Source organism: Nipponia nippon, unplaced genomic scaffold (genome assembly GCF_047370975.1).
Source record: "Nipponia nippon isolate SJK-2023a ecotype South Korea unplaced genomic scaffold, ASM4737097v1 scaffold_4, whole genome shotgun sequence".
Lineage (NCBI taxonomy): Eukaryota > Metazoa > Chordata > Aves > Pelecaniformes > Threskiornithidae > Nipponia > Nipponia nippon.
In genome coordinates, this window is record NW_028262358.1 from 4,438,690 (window position 1) to 4,450,005 (window position 11,316).

An 11,316-nucleotide genomic window follows, 5' to 3' on the forward strand; every position below is an offset into this window, starting at 1 on the left:
TCCTCCTCCTCCGGCGGGGGAGCGAGGACCGGGGGAGGGGAAGTTTCTGGCACCTTCTGGCTGGGTCGCCGGCGGGCGGAAGCGGTTGGGCCGGCGGCGGGGGCGGGCGCTGCGGCGGCGGCGGCCCGGGGTGGCGGCGGGGCCGGGGCCGGGGGGCAGCGCCATGGCCAAGTGGGGGCAGGGGGACCCGCGCTGGATCGTGGAGGAGCGCGCGGACGCCACCAACGTCAACAACTGGCACTGGTGAGGGGCGGCGCGCGGCGCGGCCGTTAGCGCGGGCCCCCTGAGGCGGCCGGAGGGGACGGGGCTGCCGCGGCGGGGGGAGCGGGCGGCCGCCGGCGCTTAACGGCCCCGTTTCCCGGCCCAGGACGGAGCGGGACGCGACCAGCTGGTCGAAGAGCAAGCTGAAGGAGGTGCTGGTGGGGCTGGTGGTGGAGGGCGAGGCCGGGCGCTGCGAGATCAGCGACCTGAAACACGTGGAAGGCGAAGCGTCCTGCAACAGCCGCAAAGGGAAACTCATCTTTTTCTACGAGTGGAACCTGCGCCTCGGCTGGAAAGGTACGGGGCGGGGGAGGCGGTGATGTCTGTGCTCCTCAGAGGCGTCTGTCCGGGGCCGGCGGGGCTTCCTCCGGCTCGGGCCACCGCTGGCCGTGAGGAACCAGCCCGCCTGCGGCGGGGGAGGCTCCCTCCCGGCTTGCCGAGCCTTTCCTGGGTGAAAGCAGCGCGGGGGTTGCGGGCCCAGCACGTTTCCACCCGTTGCCCCCGGCTTTCCTGGGGAGATGTGCCCTGGTAGGGGTTGCCTTCGAGTTTATCCTGCTCTTCGCAAAGCAGCCGCTCCTCATTTGCTCTGTGGGGTCAGGAGCTGTCACTTTGTAAAGTAAACTCTCGTTTGGGTTGGGAAAACAGGAATTTCTTCGTGAACTACAGTGAGTCGAAATTGTAGGGAGGTTGCAGGAGACATGTGGGCCTGAAGCGTAATAAATGCTTATTTTTAAATAATCTTGAAACCCTAGCTTGTCTTTTTTCCCCCCCTTCACCCAGTTTTTTTGTACCACGCACGTTTCTTAACGTTGTTTTAACAGCATATCAGCACGGTACTACTCATTTTGCTTTGCAAGAAGTACATACTTCTATTCTGGTGACATATGCGTTGTTTGCAACAGTGTGCTTGAATTGCTTTAGTTTCCTAGCGTGTGCTTAACGCGTGTTGATAGCAGGGAACAGGAGACAGCGTAAAAAAGAGTAAAAAGCGTAAAACAGAAGTGTAAAAAAAAAAAGCGTAAACCAAGGGATGCGTAAAACGGCAGATGTTTCAAAAAATTTAATGTAGTTTGCGTTGAGGATAATGAATGAAAAAACTGTTCAGTGGGAATAAAGGAATAATTCTGGATTATTTGGGATAACGGGCTGTGTCCATGCGTTTTTGCTGTGCTGCATCCGCTCGCAGCCCCAACTCCTGGAGGTTCATCCTCCGCTGCGCTCGTCCCATGGCAGCTCTTTATTTGCTGACTGACTTGATAGCGGTATCTTTTGGTAACATCAGGGAATTCTTTCCATTTCTTGGATGCCTAAAACTTGATGGCAAATTGCGGACCATCTCTTGCGTTGCAGTAAGAAGCAGGAAGGGCTGATAAAAAGCACCTGCGTGGGCAGTTGTACGTGGATATTGTAATGCCAAATGACAGGTTGTGCCTCCCCCAAATACTGTACTTATTTCTCAGGCCTCAGTTGTCGCTACGGGAGGTGGGAATACCGAGGGCCATACTTGATTTTCCCCTCTTAATTCCTGCGCCCCAGAACAGGGCTGTAGTCCCTGGATCAGTGCTCCAGGTAATGCAGTTGGCCCCTCCAGCGGGCTGCCTGCCTTCTGCCCTTCTCCTTTTGGTGGTGCCCTTTCCAACGCAGTTCTGCAGGGCTGTGTTCTCCCTGGTTGGCCTGACCGGGGCTTTAACGTTTACTTCGATGCTGAGACCAGTGCTTGTATTTGAACAGATTTGGAGTGGAGGTCTGCTCCCACAGGAATAGGGGACTTAAGGAGGTGCTGTTATTTATTTATTTTTGTTTGCATTGATAGTTAACTATGTTTTAAATGTTACAAGTGTGTTGCAAACTAAGAACGTGCTTATAATTGTGATCTAAACGTTAACAGAGAGGAAGGCAAACAACATGCTCTGTCGTGCAGTTTATATCAGTACAGTTTAAATAATTGTAATCAGCTTTTTGATACTTTGAGTCTTTTTTTGGATAAGCTAAAATCATCTAAGTTTTAAACACTGGTTAGTTTGGTTTTGTTGGGTTTTTTGTTTGTTTTATTTCAGTGTGTAAAGTTTAGAAGTGGGCAGACACAGTATTTTGTTTATATTTCTATACAGATTCTTTCTAAATTCTTTTTCCTCTGCTAGGTCTTTATGCTTTTCAGTGTTTAACTATAGACAACTGTAATTTGCATTAGGTACTTTGCTCGGTTTAGTGTTGCGCTGAGTGGATAAAGTCTTTGAGAGCTTAGTTTTAAAGGGGTTTGCTACTACACAGTGAAATTCTAAAAGAGAAGGGGCTGATGGTTTTTTTCTTCATTTGCTAGTTGTGTGTTTTCCGAGAGCTCTGACTTAGAAATCAGAGTTCAGACTGAACTGCTAAAAACACTAATTGCTGAAATTAGTTCCTTCTACAAGTCTAGGATAACTAAGAGTTCAAGCTAGGATTAAAACGTCGGTACACAAGGACAAGATGATAAAATCCTGAAATTTGCAGCCGGTTTGGAAAGTCCAGTGTTGGAAAAACATTGCCCTTAGCGATTTAAATTATGGAGCATCAAGGAAGTGAGGAACTAAGGGTACTTAATGGCACTGAAATTGAGTAAAACGGCTGTTCTCCCTTTCATTTGTTTGAAGATGTAATGAAGATTTCAATGGATTATTCTGCCTGGTGATGGAAGCTTTATGAAAACATGTATCTCCTTTTACAACTTAGGTATTTCAACAGTGGTTTTATACGTAGGCCTGTCTGAGATGTGCTTTCGCTATTAATTATCTAAAATAGCGGATTGGCACGGGAAAAACAAAGGTTTTATTCTGAGGTCTGTTACTGGAGTCCCCTGGGATTCAAACAAATAATTTGATTGATTGATAAAAAGGTAATAATTTTGTTTATATTACAGTGATACTAAAAATGCAGAGTTGTACCAACGTTCTGCCTGTGTAATGTTGAACAACCAGCTGTTTGTTAACTGACTGGACTTGCTGTCTAGCACAGATGCCATCTGCATTAATCCCTTGGACAAGCGATTTTTTTGAAGGGTGAAAAATGCCTATTTACTGTTTTTACGAATTTAAATTTGTCATTCCAGCCTGTGTTATTTGAGAATCGTTTATTAACAGTTTTCACAACTCCTAAAATAAATTAACTGAATGGATAGAAGTCAGGTTTGTGCTTTGCTCCTAAAAGCTTCTTCCTGCACGCTTGCACTTCCTTTTTGGGGAGAGTAGCTGACAATAAGATTTGCATTACTATCTGCAAAGATAACGTTGCGTGGTTTTGCCTGTACTAAGCGTGGAGCTGGAAGAAAGCAGTAAGGAGAAAACTGGGACAGCTGCATGTGATCTGTGTTGGGCCCAGAAGTGTTTTGGTGGTATAATTGACTAGTAGTTCACATGGCTTTGTACTTGAGCGAACAGGTTGTCCTGGGAGGCTTTGAGAAGCCCAAGAGAGGTCTTCTGGTTTAGCCTTTCGCTGTGTGGATGTTGTTGTCCGCTTCTGGACTCACAGGCTTTGCGTACGGCTCCTGACTAGGAAGGGATCTTTGCACCGTGCTCCAGTTGGTGTTACTAACCGTTACTTGCTCTCTTTCTTGCTAAGAAATGTCAGAGCGTTTGTTTGTGTCCTTTACTGTGATCTCGACCGGTAGCACATTAGGTTGTACCTGTGCACAGTGCCCCCCTGTAGCGTAGCGGTCATTTCAGGGTAGTAATTAAAAATAATGGAAGGAGAGTGATGTTAAGTAGTAGCTGGCTCTAGCTAGCTCCTTTGAAGGTGAGAGAATCAAAGGAATATTACGTCTGCCTTCGTGATAATTCCCCTTCCGCAGTCATGCGTAGCACTGGGTTTGTGTTTTAGAGTATTGCTGATAGACTGATAAAGCCCGTTGTTGTGTTGCGTATGTTTTGACAACTAAGCTGATGTAACAGTATGAAGATAACTGGGTTTGGGGCAGAACTGCACATTTCCGCTGTTGCTCGCTAATCTGCGTAGTGAATAAATTTAAATAACAATGCTTTTGCAAGGTAAAGGGGAAAAGTCTTCAGTGGAAAGAAAAAAAGGTGTCAGACCTTAAGTTCAATCTTCTTACAGTAAGGTCTGAGGTAAGGAAGTAGAGCACAGGGCTCATATCCCAGAACACCTGCGTAGGTAGGTGATGACGGGCCCTTGCCCAGAGAGATGCAGAAAGGGAGCGTAATTTCTGTTCTTGCAAAGTCCTTTTGACCTGTACAGTGATCACTGGCAGTTCATGGTAAAGCTAATAAGAGTAGGAACAATTGTTCTGAAAAATTTGCAAGTGAAGTTTCATATTTTTAAAAAATCTCAGTTGTACACCTGTCCGTTATACATATGTACGTTTTATGGTGACACGCCTGTACGCTGGGAGCTTTTCAGCTATTCGGGAAGGAATAGCTAGGGTTCTGTGGAGCTTCTAAGTAAAGGGCAGGCAAATTTAGGGGAAGAGGAGGTTATTCTTCCCCTGCCCCCTTTAGACTCCCATTCCCTGTTGGCAGACCCAAGTTGTAAGCGGAGAGCATGAGGAGAGCTGACAATTGGAGGTGAGAGCAGTGGCAGAGCGGTCGTGCCGACTGTGTTAGTGAGACGGCCCTCTGTGCACGTACGTACCTTAACGCATCTGTACAGGAAAATGCAGTTCCGAGAATAGTTTACTATGAAAGTACTGTGGCACCTTTGAGACTTTTTGTTGCTGTTTAGTTCCTTTAAATGAGATCCTAGGCAACTTGCTTCAAGTAACGCTTTTGTACGACTGATTTCCAAGATAAAACTCTTGCTATGGGGGAAATAGTTTTTAATAATGCATTTAAGAATTCGTTATGTTAATACAGGTACAGTGAAAGAGTCTGGTGAGAAACATAAGGGATCTGTTGAAATTCCTAACCTCTCAGAAGAAAATGAGGTAGATGATACAGAGGTAGGTGTGAAATACTGATATGGCTATATAGGTTCAGAATTCTTAAGTAAAGTATTAATCAACATATAGGCACCACATTTTGATTTATCCTGTGATTAAGTGGGATAATTACACTTGGATAGTTTATTTCATGTTTTCAATTTTTTATACTTGGAATAATGACTTCTCTCTGTTCTCAAACTTACCTACTAGGAATGTGCACGGTTTTCTTTGCTAAGTATTGTTTGTGACGATATACTAACTACAAAATTGAGAAGTACTCTGCTTGTTGTAGTCTTAAAAAAACCCAAGCACCCCCCCTGCCCCAGAAGCTAAGAACTTCAGGAATCTCCCTGTTGGTTGTATTGCAGTCGTTACTGTGGCTTCCACAGACTCCTCAGCCTCTGCTGTGTAGTAGGCAACTCTGTTTGTACTTGATGAACCTGACTGAGCTGCTGTGGAGATGAGATACTGCCTTTATTTAAGTCAAAACCCAAGAGGGTTTATTTTTAGCAAAGGTAGGATAAACTGAGAAGATAATGAACTTGAAATTGCTGTTGTCCTCTGAATATAGTAAGCAAAGCCAGAGTACGTTGTTGCCAGAGCCCAAAAGGCTCACGTTTAGATGCCTCTCAGATCTCGTCATTTTTCTGTTTCTAGATAAACGTTAGCAAAAAGAAAGGGGAAGGCGATGTTCTGAAGGACCTCATGAGAACTGAAGGGACCACAAAAGTCAGAGAGGCCCTGAGAGACTACCTGAAAGCACTTAAAACAGGTGAGTTAAACCAGTTATGTTAGCTACGTTCTTACGCAGCTGTCCGGCTTGAACAGATTGGTAATATATTGACAAGTCCTCGGGTTTGTATTTATTTTATTTTTAATTGCCACCAGCTGAGATGAAATAAGGTGGTCCTGCCAGTCAAAGTCTTCGTTGCTCTCAAACATGGCAGCATCCAGAAGTTTCTGTAGCGACCCCAGCTGTTCTGTGTTACACCTACTGACCACGGGCGATCACCGCCAGGCCTGCAGGCTGGCAAAGCGAGGCCCTGCCCTCAGCTTGTCGTCGCTCTGCTGTACTGTTCGGAAGTTCTCGGGAGGGGGCGCGTTCCTTAATGGGCAGACGTTATTAATTTTGGGTCGGGTAACTTTGAAAAGCCTGTGTTTTTAAGGGAAATGGCTGTTAGGCTGTGCTGCTAATAAAAACATAGGGGTAAGGCGGGAACCTCTGGGTTGGAGTTGTGTGTCCCGTCCTGTGCTCCCGTTCTACACCGTTTTACCCCTTCTCCAGAGTTTTGGCCAGCGATCTTCGTTACACGTGTAATGGCAGGGGGGGTTGTACAGCTCAGATTCATACTGAAGAGCGCCTTTCTTTATTGCAGAGTTTACCTTGGGAATGATTCTGCCAACAAAAGCTGCCGTTGGTCAGGAGCTGGCCGCTGAGCGAAAACTAAGTGGGAACACCGTGCAAGTATGTTGGCTTTAAGTGTTGTATGAATTTAATATTACTGTAAATGTAGTCCCTATAGATTTTTTTTTTTTTCTTTAACAATTGCGTATTCCTGGGATTACCCGCAAAAGTGAAAGCCTTTGAGGTGGAACTGCCGCCTCACTGCTGTGGTCAGGGCCTGTAACAGGGAAATGACCCGTCACAGATCCTGGGCACGGCTCTGCCGGGCGGGAAGAGGACAGCGGCGTGTATGTGCTCGTGAATGCTTTGCTCCGTAGTGGCTGTTGCTTCCGCGAGGTGAAGCTGGAATTCACCTGCACGCATCCCTTCCCCCAGCCTACAGGTAGCTCCAGGCGTCTTTGGAGCAAAGCACGCGCTCGTAATTTTGTCACTTATTTAGTGAATACTGATTAATAATACTGTGACATAAAGGGGGAAGTAGATTGTGTAATTAGGGTATATTCGCAACGCGGTATGTTTACGAATGCGCAGGTAACACCAATCCTGCCTTTCCAGAACTTGTAAGTAAGTAAGTGTTCGATCTTGCAGTCATTCACCTAACTACTGTTTGCTTTACAGGATTCTGTTTCACCGCAGTCTTTGGAGATAGTTGGGGTGAAAATTCCAACAGTGAAGATACTGATGAGAGAAATATTCAACTCTCCAGCAGACGAACTTTATAGCATCTTCACAACTAAGGAAGTAAGTGATAATTTCAGTAGGCGATGTAACTGAATGCAGATGTTTGTTGTTACGTCTGAACAGTTGTGTGGTAACGAACGCATCACATCACAGCGTCAAGTACAGATAATACTCCTTACGTACGTTAAGTGGAGTGATGCGATCGTCCAGAAACGGAAGGCTTTGTGAGCTACCCTTCTCTCGTAACCAAGTATTTGTAATGCTGATGGTCCTTTGCTCTTCAAGTTTTGGCAAACAGCTTCACCTTTTAAGCCGCTGAGGTATTTCAGCGGTGAAAATGCAGAAGGAGCTGACAGTTGCTGAGGCGGTGTGTGGGTTTGGTCTCCTCCCAGGGGACGAAGGCTGGGGAGCTGACCTCCTGGACAAGCTGGCAGGAGTCCTTGCGACGGCAATCGGAGGGCACTAGAAGGTGGCAGGAGGCTCATTCCACTTTTACCTTTTCAATGAGAGCTTATTCGGGTGGCTTAGACCTTTTTTTTTGCCAGTTGTTACCTTAAGAGGAAGAAAAGCCACCTAAACAAAGCGAAGTTGCATCTTTACACAGTTCGTCTGCAGCTCAATCGCGTTCTCCTTTGCTAGTCAGAAAAAGCCGAGCTTTTTTATCTGAAAGTGCTCAGCGACGGCGCTGTTGTTACCCGAGCTTACAGGTTAAGAGACGAACTGTTGGGTGCGCTGATACCGTTGCTTACAGGGTGTGGAATACAACACTGATGCTCTTGGGCTTGTGTTTGTCAGAAGAGCCTGGGCTGGTATCGGAGAACTTTTAAATTAGAATCCCAGCACTCCCCCTGGGAAGCAGTAATGGCTCTCAGCAGTTCTTCCTTGAGCTGCTGCTCTGTCTCCCTCATTTCCAAATCGTTCGTGTGTGTGCGTGTCCTTTGTCCACGCCCTGTGCGCGTGGCCAGTCTACTGGTCTTTGCGCTCACCACCACAGGCTTCTCAGCAGTTACAGCCTCGTTCTGTCGCCTGCTAGCACCATGGATCTCAGAGGAGCGCCGCAGTAAGTGAAAGTGCTTAAAGACTCTTACGTACGTTACAGCTTAGTTACCGTCTTCCATCGTACTTCTTCAGCAAACCTCCCTTGTCTCCTGATACGGCGCATTATGTATCAGCATGGCTCTGCAGTTGACTGACTTGTGCTGTATTCCTTCTTTTCTAGTTGGTACAGAAGTTCTCTAAATGTCCTGCTGTGATTGAAGCCGAGAAAGGAGGCAAACTCCAGATGTTTGATGGCTGCGTCAGCGGTGAATACGCAGAATTGGTAAAAAGCTCCTACTTTGCACTTTAAAAATGGGGGGTGGTCGGGCTTCCCTGAGCTCAAAAGTAGCACAGGTGCCTGACAGTTCAGCTTCTCTAGTGCGCAGCCAGGTCCTCTACTGCAAAGCCAAAAAATTGCAATTACGTTTCGTGATTGCTCTTCCCCATCGAAAGCGCAGGTGCTGGCCGCACCCAATGGCCTGCACTGGGGGAGAAAGTGCTCAGCGCCATCCTTTCTTACTAGGAGGAGCGAGGAAGCGGGTTTAAGGTTTATCTCCCAAATCCTTATCACTTCTTCTTGGAGCTGGAGAAGTGATCTCTCTTCTAGCCACTGGCAAATGTGACACTCCCCCCACCTGAATGCTTTGCAAATAGAAGGGGAAAAATCGGTAACTAGAGCTCAGCTCCAGTTTTGAAACCTCTGGAAAATCATTTTCAAATCATTTTCACAGTTGCCAAGCTTAGGCTTGGTATCAATGTCCACCCAGACGACGGGCAGTAAGCATCACGGACTACTGGGCAGCTTTTAAAAAGCAAAGCCTTGGAAAATGGGATTTTCAGCTCAAGCTAACGAAATGTTTGTTCGCTGCAGGACCGTTACACTGGCCCCAGCGGCAACATCCCCTTACGGGAGCTGAGGGGAGCCAGTGCAGTTGGATGCCCATCTACTGAGGTGAAACAGGCAGCACACAAACGTCACGGCTCAGGGAGAGCAGCAGGCCTGACTTGGCGCCAGCTGAGGGCGGATGCTGAAGCAGCGCCTCCCCTCCTCGCAGGAGCTGGTGGCCCGCTGTAAATGGTGTTTCTGCAGTACTGCCCAGCTTGCACAGGGCAGCAGGTGGGATGGCTTAACGGAACGTCACGGGCGTGCTCCCTCTCATGCTTAGAAACTGCAGAGGTGAAAACATGACGCTTGCTTGTGCCCATTTCAAGGTCTGCAAGAAAACCAATGTTTCGTGCTTAGTAAGGAATCAGCCTGACCTTTTTCTGTAGAGAAAACAAAACAGAGGAACGTAGAGCAAGCAGAGAGTGCGATGAAAACAGTTTATTTAAAAAAATAACCCAACAAACCCCAGTCTTTGTATTGTTTACATGCGTGTGTCTACTATTACATAAGATAACGCTCCTCTCCTTATTTTTCAGGGGAGAATTAGCAATGGGTGGTCATAACGTGAATTAATCTCAAACGCTAACGGGGAGAACCTCCTTCTCTTCTGACAGGTCCCAAGCCAAAGAATCGTCCTGAAGTGGAGGTGTAGAAACTGGCCTGACGGTGAGTCTTTTTCAGGCCCTCCAGCTGAGGCCGCGCTGTGCAGGGAGAAGGAACAGGCAGGACACGCCACAGCCTTCCTGCCTGGAAGCTCGCTTACGTCTGCATTCTTTGGAGAACGGCCTGGTGTCCAGAGCAGTTGCCAGCTGTGAAAATAGGCTTCGCTCAGACAGGGGCAAAAGCAGGCGGGAAATTAGCAACAGCAAACGTACTCCCTTAACAAACACTTTATTGAAATGTCGTCTTTTCTTCCTTCAGAACATTACGCAACGGTGGCCTTGAATTTCAAGGATATGGCTGCTCAAACGGAACTGCAGTTCGAGTGCAAAGGAGTGCCTGTCTCCAACGAAGACAGCACCAGACGATGTTGGAAGCAGCAGTATTTTGAAGAAATACGTATTTTACTGCAGCAGTCCCAAGACAACATGGAATGACGACAGCGCTGTAGTTTTGTTAGGGCATTACTTTTTATACTCAGTTAACGTTTGGTTTTTTTTAAAAAAAAAAGTAATTTATTTGTGGGAAGAATAAAGACCCACTTCTACGATACTGTATATAACTTAAGTCTTATTTATGGATGTTCAGTGACGGAGGTGGTAAGTCAGATTCTGTATATAAACAGCTTTACTGGGGAAACCGATCCCTGTTCTGCTTGCCCGTGACTTGAGAGTACTTATGATTCAGCTGCGGCAACGTACTGCCGTCGTAGGCAGGTAAGCTGCATCGGTCAGTGGGAGGCATTTGCAGTTCTTCCATATTCGATGTCTCGAGTGGCAAAATCGGGTCCCTCGGGAGGTGGGGTGCTCGTCAGAGGGGCACGGGAAGGGATTGTAAAACTGGTGATAGATTAGATCTTTCAAGAAATGGGGGGGATACAGTTACAGCCTCCTTAAATACTTCTTAAGATTGCTTCAGCTGCGGAGTGAATTTGTTTCTGACTCCGCATTAGGGAAAGGCAATTAACCATGTCGCGTAATTGGGGCGGGTGTGGCGGTTACCGCTGGCAAGTCTGCGTGCACTGGACTCCCTTACTTGACCTCAGTGGGAAATTTATTTTGGAAGAACCGAACGGTAATAACGCTTTCCTTCTGCAGTTCTGCAGCCTTCCACTTAAATCACCGATGGCCCTCTGCAGTCCTGTAGCTCAAATTAAAGCGAGCAACTGCTTGTCAGAGAAATGTGACAGGAGAGCAGCTGGGATATTGAAAGTAAAGACCTGTTACTCTTAATTAAGCCACACTGAGGTTAGCAAGGCTTAACTTAATTCTCAAATGCTTTATAAAAAGTGTATTATGTATGCAATTTGAAACAAATTGACCAAAAAAGGGCAAGCTGCCGTTGGAAAACATGGTTGGCTCAATAAAATATGTGATTTTACACGCAGTTTATTTTCTCCATTAACTAATACTGCCAAACTAAATGCATTTGTGTAGAAGTCAAGTCCTATATATTTTATTTTTACAGGACACCAAC

General features: G+C 46.7%; 1 protein-coding gene across 2 annotated transcripts; it reads left to right on the top strand.

The window, feature by feature from the left end:
• Positions 1-111: 111 nt before the first annotated feature.
• Positions 112-11,226, top strand: LOC148053071 (activator of 90 kDa heat shock protein ATPase homolog 2-like). Of its 2 annotated transcripts, XR_015708975.1 has the most exons (10): positions 112-243; positions 368-558; positions 5,103-5,188; positions 5,828-5,942; positions 6,547-6,635; positions 7,194-7,316; positions 8,476-8,577; positions 9,795-9,846; positions 10,102-10,556; positions 10,938-11,226. XR_015708975.1 is itself a non-coding variant. In XM_087777352.1 (9 exons), the coding sequence occupies exons 1-9, from the start codon at positions 164-166 to the stop codon at positions 10,275-10,277; spliced, it is 1,014 nt and encodes a 337-aa protein (XP_087633478.1). In that variant the 5' UTR covers positions 112-163; the 3' UTR covers positions 10,278-11,226. The 2 variants fall into 2 exon arrangements, 1 of the variants encoding a protein (XP_087633478.1); XM_087777352.1 differs by having other exon boundaries at positions 10,102-11,226.
• The last annotated feature ends 90 nt before the right edge of the window (positions 11,227-11,316 follow it).